This window comes from Trachurus japonicus, chromosome 1 (assembly GCF_045865225.1).
Source record: "Trachurus japonicus isolate A0001 chromosome 1, Traja_1.0".
Classification (NCBI taxonomy): domain Eukaryota; kingdom Metazoa; phylum Chordata; class Actinopteri; order Carangiformes; family Carangidae; genus Trachurus; species Trachurus japonicus.
In genome coordinates this window covers 23,701,151-23,722,562 of record NC_140907.1, presented here as the reverse complement: position 1 = coordinate 23,722,562, position 21,412 = coordinate 23,701,151, and the positions used below count along the sequence as shown (strand labels likewise).

At 39.8% G+C, this 21,412-nt stretch overlaps 2 protein-coding genes across 5 annotated transcripts; one reads left to right on the top strand and one right to left on the bottom strand.

Annotated features, from left to right (window-relative positions):
* The first annotated feature begins 1,540 nt into the window (after positions 1 to 1,540).
* Positions 1,541 to 10,274, top strand: g3bp2a (G3BP stress granule assembly factor 2a). Of its 4 annotated transcripts, none has more exons than XM_085781166.1 (13): positions 1,541 to 1,702; positions 3,546 to 3,664; positions 3,749 to 3,830; positions 4,512 to 4,685; positions 4,944 to 5,034; positions 5,165 to 5,270; positions 5,397 to 5,577; positions 5,991 to 6,092; positions 6,582 to 6,684; positions 6,778 to 6,837; positions 6,972 to 7,103; positions 7,191 to 7,309; positions 8,459 to 10,274. In XM_085781166.1, the coding sequence occupies exons 2-13, from the start codon at positions 3,570 to 3,572 to the stop codon at positions 8,738 to 8,740; spliced, it is 1,527 nt and encodes a 508-aa protein (XP_085637292.1). In that variant the 5' UTR covers positions 1,541 to 1,702; positions 3,546 to 3,569; the 3' UTR covers positions 8,741 to 10,274. The 4 variants fall into 4 exon arrangements, with proteins under 4 accessions (XP_085637292.1, XP_085637283.1, XP_085637310.1 ...); XM_085781157.1 differs by having other exon boundaries at positions 7,191 to 7,318; XM_085781184.1 differs by lacking the exon at positions 6,778 to 6,837.
* Positions 10,275 to 16,015: 5,741 nt separating this feature from the next.
* On the bottom strand, positions 16,016 to 18,430 carry LOC146991944 (uncharacterized). Its single transcript, XM_085792133.1, has 6 exons — positions 18,276 to 18,430; positions 17,381 to 17,523; positions 17,176 to 17,237; positions 16,917 to 17,030; positions 16,428 to 16,526; positions 16,016 to 16,163 (listed from the first exon to the last, which is right to left on the bottom strand). The coding sequence occupies exons 1-6, from the start codon at positions 18,393 to 18,395 to the stop codon at positions 16,135 to 16,137; spliced, it is 567 nt and encodes a 188-aa protein (XP_085648259.1). The 5' UTR covers positions 18,396 to 18,430; the 3' UTR covers positions 16,016 to 16,134.
* Between the last annotated feature and the right edge of the window lie 2,982 nt (positions 18,431 to 21,412).

Genomic DNA, 21,412 nt, shown 5'->3' with positions numbered 1-21,412 from the left:
GAGCAGCATTAAGTTCAGGAAGTAGTGGAGCTGTGGAGCTGTGTGTGGCCCATTAGCCTAGTTTGTGTGTGTGTGTGTGTGTGTGTGTGTGTGTGTGTGTGTGTGTGTGTGTGTGTGTGTGTGTGTGTGTGCCTGTGTGTGTGTGCCTGTGTGTGTTTCTTTTTTGATATCTCAAATTCATTTGTGGTTGTTTTCTGTCTCTTCATGATAACTTTTTCCAACAGAGGTAACTTTGTATTATTTGTAGGCCTACAAATAATGACTGATTTGATCAATAATGTTTTTCAAAGTTAAGCGTTTGTTTCATGTAATGAGACACTGTAATATTTTTCCTGTGAGCGAACTGGTGATACATAAATTGTGTGCTTCACAGTAAGTGAAAAACACTAGCACTCGTTTGACCACTTGGTGGTGCTCAGCATCCAGATTAAAGGCAATCGACTTCCAACAATAAGACAACCAGACAACCAGAACCCAAATGATGAATCCAGTTTATTAACTTGTGTAAATTTGTATCAAAGCAAGCACAATGATTGACACAACATTTTATGCATAGTTCAGGTTAATGGTGCACATGTTTTGTACTACAGCCCTAATGGGCTGGATGTGTGGTAATAAGTTTTTGGTGGTATTGGTAGCAATTATTATTGCAACACTGAAACAGACAAACAAACAAACAAAGCTCCTACATAGGTTATACTCATTTGAGAGCCTTTTTTTTTAAGACAAGCATCTTTTCATTTTTTGACTGACTATCCCTCACATCAATCTAGAACAAATCTATGCAGCTGACCTAAAGGAGCAGGCAGTGAAACACATACCATTCGTGAGGTGACATGACCTTATTAAATTTGCACAGCTTGGTGCTTTTCCTCCAATGTTCTGACAGATTTGATGCTAAATAAAAGTTTCAAAAAATCAAATCACTTTTAACCTATAAACATGAAAGGTTCTAACTTTAGATCTTTTTACTTGAAACAATGAGTAGAATTAATCAATTAGTGTATGTCTGTGAATTAAATTAATCAATTAGCCTACTTAACCCAGCCATTTGAGGATTGGATGTTCTTTGGGTTAGGGTTAAATGAAGAACAAAAACTGCCTAAAACTGAGAAAAATTAATAAAACCTTTAAACAACTACAAACAACACGCTACATCAGACATAAAAAAAAGACATTTAATCTCAAATAACTAAACCATTTTTTTAAATTTGAATTTAAATAGATAAATGAGACGATTATAACATCTGTTGTAAAATTGTAAGTGCAATCTTTGCAATTCAATAAATTATCTATTTGAATTGAACCAAAGAAGATGCGTTTTTTATCTAAAAATTTAAAGCAGCTATGTATTATTATTATTTTTAAGATATCTAATTTTATAGTGTAAAAGAACGTCTTGGGGGCGGCTTCGTTGTCGACGTCATAATTTATGCTGCCCAGTGTAAACAGTCCATTGGCTGAGTGGTTGTGATGGGGGTTCCCTGCCCCAGTTTGCAGGGGTAAAACAATAAATCTTACCCTATCACTTTAAATCTTCAATCTCTGGTACAGCAGAGATCATTAACTGTCAGGGAGTGGAAAGGGGGAAATATTATAACGTTTCACCTGGGATACTCTGTATTTCAGAGCAGTCTGCGGACGGTTACTCGTAGTTATTTATTACAAATACTTCTGTCTACATAGATAGGTCTTTCATAAGGTAAGTTAGCCATCCTCCAAGCTAAGTTAGCCGTGCCAAGCTAATGTTAGCTGCATTGTCTATTCAAAACCACTGCCACTGACCTGTCAAACTGGCCAGCTACGTCTGTTGCTACTGTACTTCGGTGTACATTAGATGTGTAGTTTTAAATGTATGATTATCTATTTTTTCGCCAAAGGCTGCCTTCTTTTGTTTTCTTTGAGCTAGCATAGCATTGAACTTGTTTCATTGATAATGGGTCGACACTGGTCAGTGTAAATCAGTCTGGGGTGGTTATTTTATTTAAAAGTTCACGTGTACCAAATATCGCCTACGTTTTTTGATGGTAATGATGCAGCTAATTACAAATAAGGAGTAGTTGTTGTCATATATGGAGCCGATCTAGCGTAACTTGTTTCACTACAATGGCTCAATCAAAATGCCTTATCTTCAGCTCGGGTTGATGGTTTCCCCCCTCTTGCAACAAGCATGGCAGTTGTTTGTCTAAAAAAGAAAAAGAAAAAAGGAAATCAAACGTCTCTTCGGTTGTTTGTTTGTTTTTCTGTGTTGACCAACAACGCCAACACACCACACGTTTCTTGTAAATATATCGCTCCCGCTCATTGTAAAAAATGACGCTGGCTGAAGGAAAAACGACGACGCCACAAGTTAGCTACAGCTAAATGCTAGTAGCGAGCTAACTAGCAATGTGCGATGAGGCCGGCAGATTAACATTAATATATATCCTTTGCTCGGATGTTTTGCACAGGCTGCATAACGTTGAACTGGCCGACAACATGGGCATACACTGACCTCTTTATCCGTGTAATAGGTTAAATAGGATTGAAATTATTGATATGTCACTTAATTTCGCAAATGAACATGCGACAAATGGAAGAAGAAGTGGCAAATTGTTGTTAGCATCGACATGAAAGGCCTCGTAAAGTAAGTAGGCCACTTATCTACAAAGCCATGGCCATGCATGTGTATCAGACCCATGATGTGTCTAGTTATACAAGTGATTATTTGATATGTAGTTGAAGTCGTTTTCACGATGTTTCGCTTGGACCCCCGCGTCAGTCGTTTCTCTTTTTATTCTACAACCGGGTTCCCTCTTTGTCTCATTGGATGGACGTGATGGCGCAGTTGGATGTGAGCTAGTGTGCTAGCCAGTGAGCTAAACAGTCAGCTGTCTTTGCCTCTGCTATACGACTGATGTGGGTCAGATCAACCATGGGCCCGATGAGACAAAGAAAGTGAAACGTTGTTTTGTTGAAAGGAAACGCCTCTGATCACCTTCTATACTTGGTGACACATCTCTGTTATTTACACAAGGCGCATTAAACGAGCACCAATGTGTGCTTCTATTCAATCAATCAATTTAAATCAAATCAAATCATGTGGTCGTCTGACTCTAAGCTTATTTTCAAAGTCATTGTCTCTTTCACTTGACTATTAAGTACATGAAGTTAAATCTAATGCAGTTGAATATAACAGCTCTTCAATAAAACCAGCTCTTATGAAAGTCCAAATAATCAAATAACTACTTAACACATGCATTTTTAACCAGTACTATTATTTTTCATACTGAAGGTAGTTTGTGGTGCTGTCAAAGTCCATTTTCTTACTTAGGCCAAATAAAACGATATATTAAATTCGTAGAAATGCCTGTCACATCGATGCAGGACCCTAACCCTAACTAATTTATATGAAGTAACAGAAACTAAACATGGGCAGCTTGTATTGGTTTAGATTCATCGAGTGAACTAAATGAACCGACGAATGATTGTCATTCTGCATGCGTATGTGTTACCCCATCTCTAAATGTCATTGTAGCTAAATTATGGTTTGTCTTCTGTTTCAGCACTTAATATTGTTTACCAAAGAAATGGTGATGGAGAAGCCAAGTCCCCTGCTTGTAGGGCGGGAGTTCGTGAGGCAGTATTACACACTCTTAAACAAGGCACCAGATTTCCTGCACAGGTAATTTCTGAAATGTGATGTTTTAGATTATAAATCTGTAAGTGCTGATATCACCGTATAACTGTGATATTGTTGTGACTTCAGGTTTTATGGAAGGAACTCCTCCTATGTTCACGGAGGACTTGACCCAAGTGGGAAGCTGGCGGAAGCAGTTTACGGTCAAGCGGTATGTATTACAGGACAAAAAACAAGATTCAATTTGAAAATGCTGTAAAATGGGTTTTGGGTGCTAGATTGTCCATATAAATATTACCCTAGCATAAGTGAATACATCATAACATGAAGTAAATCATCATATCAGGTGGTGTTGTTTTTTGTGTTGTTGCTGTTTTGGTATGTTGATGTGTGAGTTTGTTCTGTCTGGTTACTGTGTACTGGTGTGAAATAAAACACTTTTAAAAAAAAGAAAAAAATAGCATTTTAGGAAGGGCTCAAAGTTTGAGGAAATGGTAGATATAAAACTTCATTTTCAGCATCATTATTTCCATTTTACTTGTGTTGATACCATATTATTCCAGTTGATTGACGTTTCACCCAAGAGATGATTCAACCTTGTTTATAAATCTGAAACAAAATGGGGATTAGATGCTGTAATATATTAGTTGTAACATGGTAAAAAGTACAAGTGTGCTTTTTGAGACAGAGGTCTCAGTTGGTTCAGAATCAAATCATGATCAATAAGAGACTCGAACCATGGTTGTCTTAATCAATTAGGAAGAAAAATATACTTGACTCCAGAAAACAGGAACAACCTTTTAGAATGACAATGTTTGTGGGCTTTGACCAAGTTGTCTCTTCTGTTTGAGTCATTTATTATTCGGCCGTCCGTTTGTCTCTGCTCTTTCAGGAAATCCACAAGAAGGTCATGTCCCTGCAGTTCAGCGAGTGCCACACAAAGATCAGGCATGTGGATGCCCACGCCACGCTGAGTGATGGGGTGGTGGTGCAAGTCCTGGGAGAACTGTCCAACAATGGTCAGCCCATGAGGAAGTTCATGCAAACCTTTGTGCTTGCTCCAGAGGTGAGTACTTCTCCCTTTCTTAGCTCGTAACAGTGTGAGAGAACAAATAATTAACCAAGAACGATGAATAAAATGTAAACTGTCTGAAAGAAACGGTTGACATTTTATTAAGAGCAGATAATGAAGGTTGTTGTTGCTTTTAATGAATATAAAAAAAATAGTTTGCATTTGTTCCACCGTGTCAAAAAACACATTTACAAATCGCCCAAATTTAATATATTCATTGTTTCTCTTTGCATGACATGTCGTTGTCCTTAGGGTTCAGTGGCAAACAAGTTCTACGTCCACAATGACATCTTCCGTTACGAGGATGAGGTTTTTGGAGACTCTGAAGCTGAGCTTGATGAGGGTACGATGTTGACAAATAACAGACAGACCTTGGTTTTTTTTACCTGTCTTTTGTTCATATGTTTATGGTTTCAATCACCTGTTCAAGCAACTCACTTCTCAATTTGTTTATTTGTTGTTTTATCACTCAGAATCAGAGGAGGAAGTTGAAGAGGAGCCAGAGGAGAGGCAGCCTTCCCCTGAGCCACTTCAGGAAAGCCCCAACAGCACCACCTATTACGAGCCTCACCCTGTCACGTATGTCAAAACTAAGTCCTAATCTTGATGATGTATTGAAATGCGTTTCCTTTTCTGGTTTGTAAATCTAGTATGACTGCTTTGCCCTGGAAGCCTGTTTTTATTTGGGATATTTGTGCTCTGCAGTAACGGCGTGGAGGAGCCCATGGAGGAGCCAGCTCCAGAACCAGAGCCGGAGCCAGAACCAGACCCCAAAGTAGAAGAGGTCAAGCCGGAAGTCGATGAGAAGGTTTTGGAAGAGATGGAGGAGAAAGCACCATCACCAGTTCCTGTGGAGTCCCCACCAAACACCCAGGAGCCTCCCAAGGTAAGACGGATGTGTTTATATCGAGTTTACTAGAGGTGATTGTACAATGAGTTGGTTATACTATGACTGTGAATTTCCCTCGGGATGAATCAAAGTATCTATCTATACTACATATGAAATGTTTTTGAGTTGTATAATGGTGATTAACATCATCACAAGCAAATTTAAAGGTTTATGTAAAACAATTAAAAGCTGTGCTTGAAGCATTCAGATCCAGGTTCATTCCCACACACCAGCACTAGATTTTATTCCATAATAATTTAGATTTCCAAATAATATGATTGATTAGTTTAATGTTTGATTATGTTAGATTATCATCATCAGATCTCATAAGTCTGCCCAGTGATAATATATAATAGTGGTCATTTGGATACTGTTGCAGTCCTAACGATGCATTACTGCATCCCTCACAGACTTTCTCCTGGGCCTTGGTAACCAGTAAAAACCTGCCTCCTACCGGCACAGTCACCTCCTCTGGAATCTCCCCCCATGTTGTAAAAGCACCAAGCTCACAGGTAACCACCTACAGCTGCACATTAATAATAAAATAAAGAAAAAACTGTAAGTTCTGCCATAACAAATGGGTTACTATGCCAGAATCCAGTTTAATGTTCACAACTGTTTCCCTCGATGAGCACCTCGATGCAACGGGCAATCTTTAGAGCATTATGGCTCTTTATCTTTTAACAACCTGAAATTGCTTTTCTAAAAAGGTGGTACGGTGTTCAAAAAGCCCACGTCTCTTGAAGAGCATACACTTCTCCTCATTTCATGTTGTGCTTCACATGAAAAGATTGGCTTTACAGCAGTTGAGTCTGACTGTAGCTATATAAGCATTGAGGGTAGAAGATAAATTATAGAAAATGTCTCATTTGAGAGCAGAGACTTGACTCAAACAGGCTGACTTTTGTCCAGTCCTCTTGAAGATGATAATGACAGGAATGTATTGTTCATTTTGTATTTTGATTATTTATTTATTTTTGTGACACCCCTCCCCCACACAGCCCAGAGTTGAAGCCAAGCCGGAGACACAGACAGCACCTCTTCGTCCCAGAGACCAGCGTACACGGGACAGACCGGCTTTCACTCCACGGGGTCCCAGACCTGGTAATGCCAACACTGTTCCCACCAATTTAGGGTTTTATTTATGAGCGATTAATTTGGCTCATTCTTACCGCCTTGCATGTCTCTCACTCCTAGATGGTGTTGCATCTTCAGAGTCACAAACGGGGAAACCTCACTTGAGTTTTGTTAACAAAGGTAGAATTGTTTGTCTGAATCGCTTTATCATCTGATTTCATATGACTTTGAAAATGTACTTTGATGTGAATGCAGATGATGCTCGGCAGCTGATCTGATGTGTTTCTCTGCCTCTGTGTCTCTCTGGCCTTCAGGTGGCAGGGGAGATGCTGAGTCTGGCGACATGGACAGCAGGCGGATCGTGCGGTACCCAGACAGCCACCAGCTTTTTGTTGGCAACCTCCCACATGACATCGATGAGAGCGAGCTCAAAGAGTTCTTCATGAGTATGTTTCACCGCCCAGTCATCCAAAGCTGTGTTTTTTTTAGTGTTGCCTGAAAGTTTAATTGCATCATATCTTCTCTTGTTCCAGCGTATGGGAATGTGGTGGAGCTGCGGATCAACACCAAGGGCGTTGGTGGGAAGCTGCCCAACTTTGGATTTGTGGTCTTTGACGACTCTGATCCTGTGCAAAGAATCTTGGGGGCGAAGGTAGAAGGGGCATGTATTGACATTTTCATTACCCACTTTCATTCATTTGGTGGTGGTTTGGTGACACACATTTCAACACTTAATTTGACAGTTTGATTTGATTTGTTTTCCCCTGTTCAGTTGAAATTATCCCACATTTCTTGTAAAATTGAATTTGATATAGTATTTTCTTCTCCTGTCCTGCCAATAGCAAATAAAGCATGTAAACAGAGTCTCTGAGGCCATGTTCAGACCAATAGCAGAAATACAATATCATATGAGACATTTGCCTTTTACTTATTTTATTGACCTTTTTATAGTCACTAAATTTAACTCTGGGATTGACTGTAATTAACAATTTTGGATTTTTTTCGCCCATAAATAGCAGGAGCTAGGCAACATTAATCTTAATGCTACCATAGAGGCCTATACATGTCCTTTATACGAACATCCTGGAAGTAGATGTCCCATTAAAAACCTGGCGTTTGATATGTGAATAACTGAACATAAGCAGATGTTCAGCAGCCCAGTGTTAAAACGATGCATACAGCTGTGTCTGTGGGGACATGTGGGGGAAAAAAATACAAGCTGGGAAAACCAGTTTGAGTATTAGTTGTGTGAATTTGAGGATTTATGGGGCACAACACAGCATAGTAGTGTATGATTATGAGATTTTACGATTTTGTAAAATCGCCACAGTGGCAATTTTATCTTTCCTTACAACAACGGTGAGGAAGCTGTTGACTCAGTGGGGGTGCCATTCAAATTAATGAGGCAGCTGTGTTTGTTCACGCAGGCTGCAGTCTGTCTGAACTCGGCCTCGCTCGCTGTATGATGTTGCGGCACAAGTTTAATCTTTTTTTTTTTTTGGTCGAGCTGCCAGAGCGTGGGCTCCCCTGCTACAACACCAGCCCGGCTTCATTGTAATGAAAGCGGCCGCTGTTGGTCTGAACGCAGCCTTGGAGATTAAATTGTTTCACTGGCAGAGACACAGAACCGGTTCAGGTCAGACCGGTGGGACACAGAACGGGACTAATGACGGATTCAGGGCAGATGAACAATCGTGTGCAAAACCAGTGAATGATATGGGGTTGTGAAATTGGTGGGGAAATATTCAGTGTTTTTTTTATTTTTCCTCCTGTAACGACCTCGTTCTTCTTCCTCTTGCAGCCCATCATGTTTCGAGGCGAGGTGCGTCTGAATGTGGAGGAGAAGAAGACGAGGGCGGTTCGTGAACGAGAAACCCGCGGCGGAGGAGACGAACGTCGGGACATGAGGCGCAACGACCGGGGCCCCGGAGGTTCGAGGGGCATCGTGGGAAGTGGAATGATGCGTGAACGTGACGGGAGGGGACCCCCACCTCGAGGCGGCATGGCCCCCAAACCCGGCATGGGATCTGGAAGAGGCTCCGGCGGGCAAGGAGAGGGTCGCTTCACAACCCAGCGCCGCTGAGGAGAACACCACCTGCAGCGTGGAAGTAGTACCGTGTTCTTCATCTTCAACCGTTCTCGTTAACGAAAAGAAATCTTCATGTATAAACGTATATATTTGTTTTATTTTTTTTTTTGGTTTTGTTTTTTATTTTTGTTCCCTCTTTGCTTTGGAATGTGACACAGCCTGTCAACCATTTGTTTGTGAAATAGACAAAACAAAATGCGCAAACAAAAAAAAATTTCGCTTATTAGTTGTGAGCTGAGCATCCTTTTCGGGTATCTCAAGAATTCACAAACTTTAATTTGTAAATTCGTGGAAAAAAGGCAAACCAACCAGGAGTAATCTGCCACATTAGGAGGGACTGATGAGACTTTTAACTACAATAATACAGCCCATCATTTGGAAAAGAGATTATATGCCTTGACTTAACTGGGGCGCTGCTTCACGAAAATCCCTCTATTGCACATTTTATATGGTAGTTTTCTGCCCGTTACTGTTGGAAAAGAGTGAGATGCAAAATTTGTGCAGTTCCAGGGGAAAAGCTTGCCTTTTACTTTTTTCCTTTTGAGAGACCACTGCTTCAAAATTGCATAATGCACTCATCAATATGCACTAATGGGTACTTTTTTGTCGTGTTACATTGACATCCACGCTCGGAACGCAGCTGGAGAGACCTCTTTTGTCTCAAAGCGATACGACTTACCGGGGCAGGCCTCGCTCACAGCTCGTCTGCTGTGACCAATGAACTTTTCACACTTTTGACCCAAAACGACGCTTCAATTTACTGCTGGATGGACAAGACGACAAGCAAATCTGCATTATATTTTTCCTCGTTTATAAGTCAAATAAAAAAATAAAAAAAAACACACAAACAGCTCAAATCCTGGACTTTCACCAAATGAGTGTGTGTGTGGGGGTGGGGGACAGAGGATAAACAAGAAACAAAGTTGAACAATAGAAGAGTGGTGGTAACGATGGCGGCTCGCTCTGTTTTTCTTTGGATTCCAAGTTTGTTTTTCTTCATGTTTTTTCCCTGCCAGCTAGACCGTGAAACTGGGATGGACGACACCTCCCTCCCTCTTCCCTCCCTCCCTGTCTTAAGTACGGAGTAACAGAATAAATGTACAGCAAAGATCATAGTTTACTGTATGTTTTGTGTATATTTTTTCATTTCTCTCTCAACTTGATAAAAGCATGATGGTGCCTTCTATTTCACCTTTTCCAGTCTTACTAAAGCGTAAAGCGGTTTGGGGCTTGCCGCCTCCTAATATATACGGAGCTGCTCATTTTGAACTATTGTCTACTGGGAGCAGATTAAAAAAAAAAAAAAAAAGAAAACTTGCAGTATTCACAAGATTTAAGTTTTTTTTTTTTTTTTTTCAGGTGCATATTTCATTTTTCCATACTGTTTTACTACCTAAGATGATCTGCTGTGAGTTTTGTACATTTGTTTTGTATTGTGTCTGTTCTGGGTTTTGTAGAGACAAATAGGTGCCTCGAGTTCTGTTCGATGTTAAATGGTTAAAGAGGTGCATCTGAAGAACTACTCCCCCTTAAAAAGAAAAAAAGGTACATTAAAAAGATGGTGACAGTTGAAATGCTTGGTCCTTGGTTTGACGAGTCATAGCTCACACAACCATGATTTCGGTGAACTGACCTTTGCATTTTGGAAAGGGTAAATGTCTCACAATGTGATTCAGACGATGCTGATCCTTACTTTCAGTCTGATTTGCAGCTCATGGCAGACTCTCGGGTTAATTCCTGGACTCACAAGTTGTCGGACTGTTCTTTTTCTCAGCAACAATTTTGTAATGATCTGTGTTGGTGGGCTGGCCGCAGCTCTGGCCGCAGCTCTGGCCTATACACAAGCAAATAATTATGCTCACTTTTCTAGCCATTTATGCATTTGTATTTTCATATGCTGATTATTCATTGTGCTTATTTTTATTGGTTTATTTTTTTTCCATCGAAGGCAAGTCTAATCTGAATGCCTTAATAGTCGGCTGCTTCTTGTCCACTAGCATAATTTTGTTTTTACCACTCGGTAGGGAGGGAAGACCTTTTGGTTTCAGCTGGAAAGGAAAACATGACACGTGAGATGTTATCTTTTATTTTTTGTTATTATCTTGCACTGAAATGGGAAGCGAAATTTGATGTAGCATTTTCTGGACGAATATACTAAATGAGGTCTTCCTTGTCTGGTGGTATTGCACTATTTCCAACGTATCTGGGACAATCTGAACACAGCCTCTCTCTCCAAATTTACTCATCTGGCCAACAAGAAAAGAAACCAATGTTAAATGTTTGCCGTTTCTCTCGCAGTTTAAACAAGATGTGACGTACAGGCCCGCCGCCTTTATTTAATGTAGTTTTCAGGCGGCTCTCCCTTTGTAGTTTGGGATTGAATCTTTTCACATGTAAGAATGGTTTTCAATAGAAAGACTATTTGTGACCATCAGCCTTTGACACAATATTATTGGGGGGGGGGGGTCCAGCTCTTTGGGTGTTTTTAAACAGATAGTTCTCATGGGTGCATTTACCCCCAAATGTTTATTTGCCAGGTTACTGCTTAACGTGAGCACTTGGCTGCAACCATACTCTGCAGCGGCACTGGTCAATGAAGAAAGTGGTGAAGAAGAGCCATCATGCTTTCAGACCAATCATAGTGGCGGTAAAAAAATAAATAAATGTTTGAGTGTATTAAATTTACAGTTGGATAGTTCTTTTTCACTGAAACCCGCCCCTTTTTCCAAACTTAAAAGGATCATCAAACGCAGGAGCAAGAGGAGGGAAACAAAGCTGTAAATTTATTTTCCTGTGGTTGAAAAATGCAGTAGAGTGGATCCTCATTGTGAATCATTCCAGTCCTTTTTTTTGAATGGAAATAGAAGTACCCTCTTGGCTTTAGCAGGTGTGGTAAACAGTTGGCTGCCATCTTAATTTTTACTGTGTTTACCCTTTACTTGTTGCTAGTACAAAACTGTTGCAGGTGGAAAATCTTTTTGTTTCTTTCTCTTTTTTTTTTCTTTTTTTTTTCGTTTAGGTTTTTTTTTCTCCTTTCCATTTTGAATGTGTTGGACTTAACATACAATAAACTACTGATATCAGCACCACTAATACGTTTGTCCTGTTTACAGGTTACTCTTTAAGAGATCTTGTTTCATGTCGAAGCTTTCCAAAAGCAGAGGTAGAAAATGAGCTTTGCCCCAGGCTCGTGGGCTAAAGGAGATCTTTCCAACAGTGGCGTCTGTCTCACTGAGAAAGATTGACGATTTGTTCGCTAAAGCTGACGATGCGGTAGAGAAATTGTGATTGTTTTATGCGAAACATTTTCCACTTAATGGGACACGTCTTGGTTAAAGCTTGAGCAGTCTTTAACTCAGGTCCCTTTTTGTCTTTGCGTTGCATGATATCCATGTGTGATTGTGGGCTGTCAGGAGAGACATTACACAAATACACACCTATAAACTATTGACTGAAACTCAGATGCAAAATGGACAAGTATCCATTTTTGGAACTATTTCAACATATTTAACTGGTTAATTCATCCATTAGTTCCTGATGCTTCATAAAGTGTCGTGCCTATGTTCACACTGTCACATTAATTGCTCGGGTAACTAAGTTGATTAATTGACATGCTGGATGAATAACTGTAGCCTTATTGCTCCTAATGCTTGTCCATCACTCTTTGACTACTAGTATGACTGTGTTGCACTTGAGCACTGCAGAAACCTGCAGCATTAGTATGAATATTTAATACCCAGATAGATAGATGTACACACACAGTCTGCACCTGTAGATATTTGAAAGACTGAATCACTCCTGCTCAATGGCTCTATCTCCAGTATATCTCCAGTCTGCTCAGTCTCATTCAGATGACGTTTCTCTTGATGTAACATCAGATGTTTGAGCCGGGAGGGGGCGTCTTTGATTTCCTGTTGGATCGATGCTGCTTTGATGAAACTTTGATGAAAATGATCCAGTGATCGTGCAGGAACTGGGAGACAAGTCAGATGCTGCAAAAGGTGAGTGTGGAAGATGAAGGGGGTTAAACTTTAACGACACTTTAAAGAGGCTTTTATATCTTGCATCATTTGAAGCAGCATTTAGACCTGTGTGTTTAGACCTTTGTTTGGAAGTAAAAAGGTAATGCTTCATTCTAGTAGAGATTCAGGGGTGAGAACAGTTATTATTATGCCTGGTGTGTTTTCAACAGATGTTGATCCGTGGAGTAAATTCTCATCTCAGTCAATTTAGATAAAATATGCAGATAGTGTAATTCAACAACCAATATGGGTAAAATATGTAAACTGTATTAATTACATAAGTGGGAGTAATTACCTTATAGTTACCTTTAATTACCCTAGTCAAATACAGTATGTATTTTATATTAACATTCTTGAACTTGACTATTTCCAGTTTATTCCTCCTCCTCCTCTACAAGGATTTGCTGTAATCAGTAATTGAACATTTCACTTTTATGACTGTTCAGTATCGCAGGTTTGAAGCAAGACAAAGCAACATTGTGTAAAAGCAAATATACCATGTAGAGTAAACAGACTGGCCATTCAGTACAGTGACCTGATCACAACAACGTGTTGTGTTTTGTTGCAGTATTAGTAAGTATTATCAGGTGGTGGCCCTGAGGGTTCACCACATACTGTACAGCTGTAGCTCAGTGGGTAATGACATTGACTATGGATTGGGAGGCTGAGGTTTGAACCCCAGTCTTGGCTAGTTTGTTGCAAATGCGAATTTGAACCTCAACCCTATTGAAGAAGAAAAAAAAGAAGTTTCACTCAGAGAGATGCAGACAGGCGGCCTTTGGCTGAGCCATGCTCATGGCCTTTTACTGAGAAAGCTGTCTGGCAGAGAAGACAAAAAACTCTTTGTAAGCATCCTTCCTCTGCTTTTACCCAGCTGGAACTACCTTATCATTCTTCGACGTACTGTAGCTGTAGCATCTATTTAACTTCATCGTAGCCATAACATAGACCATAATAATAGTTTGGCTGCAATGTTCAGAACTGCTCTGCAGAAAAGCGGAAAAGTCAAATTCATCGAACCTCAAAAAACTTGACTCTGTGGCTGATTTCCCATGATCCAATGGAGCAATATACTAAATGCTAAAAGCTCCCTGGGCAAGTACCAAGAAGCTCAATGTCACAAACGTAGTTTACAAGGTAGTACCAATCAATTTTTCTCTTTAACCCTGTCTCCCACCTCTACCTTACATACACCCTTGTTTACAAATTCAGTAACTCCCACGCATTGGACCGATCACACCATTGACCCGTGACCTTGATCGAATGAGCCGGCACACTGTCAAGCCATGCAAGCTGGAACCGGTCTGTCGGATGTCAGGGGAGACCCAGTGTAACTGCTGGAGGGACAGGTTTCATTGTCTAAGTTCAATAGGCATTTAAAGGGTTTAAAGGTTAACATTGATACATAATTAGATTATACAGATGCCAGTGTGAAAAATAATTTTAGTTGTGAATTAAATACCTTGATGTGAGGTTAATGTTGTTTTGAAAGGCACCTGGTCTCATGACTGGGGCTTGTGGGATGCTGCACTGTGGGAAGGAGGAATGGATGGAAGTATTTCTTTGTTACAGCTGCTTGCTGGATACTATTTCCTAGTAAAACTTGGTGTATTAGAATAGGAACAGGAGTGCTATTTTTTATGTTATTTGATATTGGTAATAATATTTCTTGCTTTTCTTTGTTTACTCGACCACTTTTGGTTTAATTCAGCCATTATCAGACAGTGCTACTCTGTACCCTGTTCCCCTCTTTCAGTTCTCTAAAAACTCTTTTTTACTTTGTTGTCTTGAATAACCTCTGCATTATCAATTATACGCCATTTCTAACTGTTTTTTTGATGTTACCCTCCCCCCCTCACAAATGCAAGTCAAGTCCTAACACTGATATTCGTTTCTTTTGCTGTAGTAATTTGATGCATTAGTCGACATATGTGCATTTATGAAATAATTGCTTTTCTTCTGCACAGTTATGCTATGGTTGCTGTTTTCTTTTTTGTCTCTATGGTCATGAGTCAACACTAAAGCACACAATCGCTTTGCCCTTGACAGCTTCACATGGCCTCTCCTCCTCTTTATCTGCTGACCTTTGGCTCACTCATACAAGTTAAGGACGTGACTCTTCCTCTGTTTGAGTTTCAAGTAAAATCCAGCTGCGCCACCATCGGGAACACACGCTTTAAAAAGTATTTTGATATCAACACTGAAAGATAAATGTAAAGTGAAAGGGGTTGTTTGTAATTAATCTAATGCTTGTATTGATGAAACCAGAACCCAGAACAAAGCCACCTGGTTTCAGGCCAGTGAGCTCTGGATGATTGTGTGGGCCACATCTAGGGGATTACACTAGTTGAATAATATTTAGCATTAGTAGGCTAAAACTCACTGTCAAATTTGCACCAGGGAGTCAAGAAAGAGTGATATACACATAATACTTGAGCTGTTGGAAAAAGATGCATTTTGAGTTTGTTTTGAAATTGAAACTTGCCCATAAGAAAAAGACCAAGACAAGGAAGCTCATAAACCAAGGAGCCACAAATCTCATTGTCTAATGTTAAAAGATACAGATTTAGTTGATTTGTCGGCTGCCTGTTAAAGCAATATGCAGATATCTGTGGTGTGTGCATGTATGCAGAGGCATAAATTACCACTTTTACATTATTATAATATATTCACATATTCGAATAAAAGCTAAACTCATGAAGATGCTGTTTGTAGATCTCAGACTGTGATTGAACCTTTCACGGAAAACGAGTAATTTTTATTTAATCTTGTATGTTCTGTCAGTGACTGTGTATGAGGGAGAGAAAGGTATATGTACACTACGTGATGTAACATCATGAGCAGGTGTTATGTACAGTTATAAACTACCAATATACAAGGCTGTGAGTATCCTCCTCTGTAGGGACGTGTCAGTTTGAGTTTGAATGTGAGTTCACTTTTTCTGTGTTAGCAACGTTTCTATAAAGATTTGTGGTACAGGATATGTTGAAGGATCAAAGGGAGGTGAATTTGTTACTTTCAGCCTTGCAGATGCTCACAACAGGGGGCTCATCTAATTTATTGATTAGTGGGTCTCTCACCAATACGTCAGGGGGAAGATACCAATTCCACACAAGTGCAGAGCCGAACACAACGCATTTACAATACACGTGCATTTAGATCGAAGTGAATGAACAACCAACACAGAGCCAGGTAAAAACATTGACACACACACACACACACACACAAAAACAACCCAAATCTAGTCGATGCAAAGTTCAAATTTTAATGTTTTCAGAGTGATGCCGGAATCAAATGTAGCCCAGCAACACATCACATGGCCCTGCTCAGCCAGTAAGACATGGTAGGCGAGACACCACTGTCTGGTTATTCGTAGGACACCGCAGGGCAAAAGCCTGTGAGGGAAAAGAGCATTTCATGAATACACAACTTTATCAGAACTAAATAAAGGCATACAAAATATGACATCTGACAGATTGTCTTGTTTTGAGAAAACGTATTTTACTACTTTACATAGTTGCTGCAACTGCTCCACAAATAAAAAGACAACATCCAGATTGTTTTGACAGCTTAAGTTAAAAGTTAAAAAGCGAGCACATGTAGATATACTGTAGGAAAATTCAAACCCTTACAGCCACATGACTTGTGACAGATCCTACCTTTCTCTGGGTCCATTACACGAGGTGACGGTAACTTCAGGCACTCTGCCTGCTTCAAGAACTCCTGCAGCTCAGCATCAGACACCTTTTCTCTTTTGCCTGTAGGACACAACAGGTGTTCAAATGGTAATATCTTTGTTGATCCCCTTACTTTTCTTCATCAACATGTGAACACTGTTATTTATGTGTCTAAGTGCAGTGTTACAGAGCTGCTTTTTAAAATATAATCTTATCAGAGTAAATTTGTGGACAGTCTGACTCACACCTGGGAAATATGATGATAAACAGGTTAAAATGCTCTTAAAGTATCAAAATTAAAAGAACTTGAATCTGTATTAAATAATTTTCCATGAATGCTGTCAGATGTCCTGATCTGCCAGAGGATTTAGTTGACTTTATGTCTTTACTTGCATTAGAGCAATTTAATTCACTGAATTGGCAGAAAACAGAAACAAGTGACTGCATTTTTGTTCTTGTCTTTGGTCTTACTCATTTGCATGAGAACAGAGTAAGGGAAACCCCTGGCGTTGATCTTTAAGAGGAGAACAAGGCAGTCAGGGCAGTTGGTCGGAAGACGGCTGGTGTCAACTACAGCTCGATCCCCTGGGGATTCAAACACACACACACAGATACATCAACACATACTGTACATAAAGTGAGGTTGCAATGCTGAACATTAGTCAAAAATTTGTTTGCGCAGGTTTAGTCAGTCCACAACTGCACTGAAACTTCCATCATTACTACTCACTCATATGGAGGGTGCCATTTGTCAAGGTTGACCTCATTTTGGTTGGTGTGCATCGACCGCTCCTTTTTGAAAGTACAAAAAAATATATATAATAATTAGTAAATCTTCTGAACAAAACTTTGGCTCCAAAATGGCCTCAATTCAGTTGTTGTGGTTTGCAGCGAAATGTGAGCTCAAAGTACTTGATGCAATTCTTCAAACTTACATTTTCTGCATATGAATTTCATCAAGAACACCACTGCCATTGACAGACGTCAAATTGGCCCAGACAGTCTCCAGAGAGTCCTTATGCCTTGCAAATTCACTCTCATCTGAGGTTTGTGCGATGTATATCCATTTGCCCACCAGCTGCAACAGACCATGTCTCACTCAGTTACATAAGTGACTGATGGTCACAATAGATTTTTTTTTTTAGAAAGTGAGAGTTGGCCAACACTGAACATGAGAAGACACATGCACTGGTTACAGCTGATATACAAATGCATTTATTTTAATTACCCATCCTATCTACAGCAGTATCTTATACCATATACAACAAGTTATCATATCAGACATTCATCGCAGCCCTTTTTTTCTGTTCCCAATGTCATTAAATCATTTGGTAGAAGGGCTTTTATGTTTAAAGCACCTGCAGATTGGAACAACCTTCCTGCTAATATCAGATCCAGTTCCTCTCTTGGTATTTTCAAGCATGCTTTGTCTTCTCATCTCATGGTGACCTGTTCCTGTTTTCACTGAAGACGCATTTCTGATTTGTTGATCTGTTACTTATCATTATATACTGTCTTTTTAGTCCCAGTGTTGACCTTTGTGGCCCTACTATGGTTGTTTTGTTTTGTTTTGTCCCAATGTAGTTACAATAACTGTGGTTTGTCCTTGTTTGTACTATTGTTTTTGTCTTTTGGTTTGCTTGTTTTGTTTGTTTATTTGTCTGTTTGTTTTTCTATATTGTTGAGAACATGTTTGTCTGTTGAATCTATGTTTGTCTATATGTTTGGACCCCCTCGAAAACGAGATGATACATCTCAAGGGGTTTTATCCAAATAAACAAATTTCAATAAAGTTAAAAGATAATCACAAGTGAGATGAGTGAGTCTTACCTCGTCTGTCCCTTGGATATAAACAGGTTGGATGAGACTTTCACAGTCTGTCTCAGGAGCTGAGTGTCCAACAGACAGAAGACTGAGCACGGCCACAGCGACATAAACGAACCCCATCATGGCTCTGCTCTCTGAGTGTTTCCTCTTCAAGCTGCAACTGATGCACTGAAGATCAGCGGCTCTTTTATTATGGAGTCATCAGCTGTTTACATTAGTGTTGCAATCTGGTTCAAGGATGGACAAAGTCTGTGGTGGGTCAGTTGCCCAGTCATTTAAGTTCAGCAGCACCGGAATACAAATACTTAAGAATATTGCATATAGTCCATACTTTGAAAGATGTTACTGAGAAAATTTTAGTGGGGCACAAGTATAACTTTACAGAAAACTGAAAAATCAGGTTAGAGTTAACTCAGCATTGTATAACGCAATGTAGCGCATTGCATGCAATGTAATTTGGGAAGGTGAGTTTGGCATCAAAGCTTTTACTACTTAATGGACACTTGGATACTAGTGCTGGATACTTATTGGACATTTTGAATCCAGTCTTTTTGTCCTTTGTGTCCACAATCAGCAGTACACAGAATTTAAATGATGTTGGCAGTAGCACCGGAAAGTATAAGAGAAAGAGAGAGAGGAAAATGACAAAGTTCTTAATGTCATGTGCGTTTACTTGAGTTGAGGAGGTAGGTGGTATCTGGGACACAAGACTTTTTTACAAACAAGACTTTAATATTGCTGCTGCTGCTGCCTTTGTGTTTTTAATTGACCCCTGGAGATAAATAAAGTCTTTTGAAACTGAAAATTGAATTGAAACCCCCATAGAGTTGTGTTGGCCAAAGTTGTTTTTTGTTTTTTAAGTCTTGTATCCCAATTTCTGCCTCCTCAACTCAACCAAGTAGTCAACACGCATTACATGAATTGCTCCACTGCACTTAGAGAACTTGTATTTTAATTGTGTTACAGCCTCTAACTGACATAATATACCATACAAATGTGCTTCCCTGAGGTGGGACCAGAGAAATGAACTCTGGAGATGAAGCAGAAGAGAGTGCAGACCAACAGTGTGATGGGATGTGTGAGTATACTGTTAATGTTTGACCTCCATACTCGTTTCTGAGAGTTACTGTCCCAAAGTACATGACGATATATTTACTCAACACATGAGACAAATATGTTGTGAAAGAAAGTTGAAAGTCTGCATCGGGTCGTTGTTGTTGGTCAGGTTCATGTTTAGGTTAGATGAGGATGATGTGAGCCTTAATGTGTTTGATTGCTCAACATTGCCAGATGACGTGTTGCTGCATTGCACCAGAGCGAGGTTCAGTTTTCTTTTGCTGCATCTTATTTTATTTATTTTATTTTGTTGTATTTGATGAAGTGTTGTTTATTTAAACCCTCTGCAGCAACACCATAGCAGTCTCATTAAAAATGACTGAAAAACGGGTGCTTGGTTGTTGAGTGGTTTGACAGCAAGTGCCATGTTGGCATATGCCTGAAGTGCTGATCGCCAGTTTGACTTCCAACCAAGACGATCTGTAGCACGTCATTCCCCCAGTCTCTCAAAAGAAAACAGAGAGAAAAAAAAAGACTGAAAACACATTTTTCTTTTCCCACTTTGCTACACACTTACATGTTTCCTCTCATCCTCACTGACACACTGGGTTGGGTGACAAATCCTTGATGCTGGTAGAGTGACATTAAAACCCAATAGCAAAGTGTTTTGCAATGGTAGCCTATATTTCTGATTACTCAGTTGAGAAACTATGTTTTATAACCAGGTGGGGATGTTTGTTTAAAATGTAGACGTAGCCTACTTCATCTTGTTTAGGCAACATTTCAACATCTGATAATAAAGTCATAGGCTAAAGAAGTCTACTGTAGCAACACTGATCTGCATGATCTGCCATCTGGCCCACTACTATGAACTGAGCTAGAAAGGTGATAGCTACTCCAGCAGCAAAAAAAAAAAAAAAAAAAAATCATTGTCACCTCACAGTAAATACTCTCACAACATCCAGCCGTGACTCATTATCATCTTCGGGCTGGATGAGCCTGACTGGGGCCGATTCTAAACCACTTTGGCTTTAAAAGCTCCTGATCAGTGAACTTTATTAATCTTTGTTTTAGTAAACATTATTTAAGTACCACAGCATACTTAGACAAACAGTCGGCCTACATGCTGTGCAGCAGGCCACATCTAACAGTGTCCGTTGAAATATCTGAGAGGAATAATACAAGCTTTATTTCAGACACAGGGTCCATATCACAGATCATACTGTGTGTCATATACATCATAATATAAATAGTAAAAAAAATACAAGAAAAGTGTGCATTTTATAAAATATACAGGCTATTGCACCAATGCCACCTTTGCCTAGAAGTGAATCGGTAGCAGCTTTTCAATGGGCTTAGGCTACTAGGGCCTCAATTATGTGATTCTCTGATTTGTCTAGGCGACACATAAAACTAAACATCAACTGTCTTAAGAGTGCCTCACAAGTTGGCACTGTCTATTAGACACAAACAAATGACTGGCACTATGCCACCTAGGGACACAGAGCAGTAACCTCATTGCATCATTGTATGCTACCTTGAGCCTCTGCATGCTCTTTTGCTTATAATTGGACCACAATTGGGCCACAAGTGTATAAAGGTGTTATGTAAGTTCTGAACAGAGAACACATAGAAAACTTCCTACTAAGCATGTTAGCTTGAGAGTAGATTTTACAGCGCTGTCGATAAAGGTCTCTGTCATCCGTCCAGTCATTAGATATGACATGACCTAAGTATTTAATTTCCTCACACACAGCAATGGGACTGTCTGCTAAGGAAAAGGTAGGAAAAGTTGATTTCCTGTCCCCAGCACTTCTAACTATCATTAGCCTATGTGGCTTTTCTTAGCGTAGTAGCCTACTTTATGTCATGATCAAGGCCATACTGGGAGGAACACACCTTCAACATCTGCTGCAGTCCAGCACTATATGGGCAGAGCAGAGAATCACTAATTAGCATCTTAGTCCCTTATTAAAAACACTGTGTAGTGGATGGTTTTCAAAGAGCAGTGCCATTTTCAGCTTTGACCTTATTCTCTTCTACAGAGTGACCTCGAGTGAGTCAGGGGTCAGGCCAGTAACTGG

What these genes read in the sequence shown, in the direction of transcription:
- LOC146991944 (XM_085792133.1), bottom strand. Translation starts at nt 18,395, where the DNA reads ATGATGGGGTTCGTTTATGTCGCTGTGGCCGTGCTCAGTCTTCTGTCT. An exon ending in GAAATTCATATGCAGAAAAT is followed by an intron (nt 17,238 to 17,380) that starts GTAAGTTTGAAG and finishes ACTTTCAAAAAG; the next exon opens with GAGCGGTCGATGCACACCAA. An exon ending in TGTAATGGACCCAGAGAAAG is followed by an intron (nt 16,164 to 16,427) that starts GTAGGATCTGTC and finishes TTTCCCTCACAG; the next exon opens with GCTTTTGCCCTGCGGTGTCC.
- g3bp2a (XM_085781157.1), top strand. Translation starts at nt 3,570, where the DNA reads ATGGTGATGGAGAAGCCAAGTCCCCTGCTTGTAGGGCGGGAGTTCGTG. An exon ending in CCTTTGTGCTTGCTCCAGAG is followed by an intron (nt 4,686 to 4,943) that starts GTGAGTACTTCT and finishes CGTTGTCCTTAG; the next exon opens with GGTTCAGTGGCAAACAAGTT. An exon ending in GCTCAAAGAGTTCTTCATGA is followed by an intron (nt 7,104 to 7,190) that starts GTATGTTTCACC and finishes CTCTTGTTCCAG; the next exon opens with CGTATGGGAATGTGGTGGAG.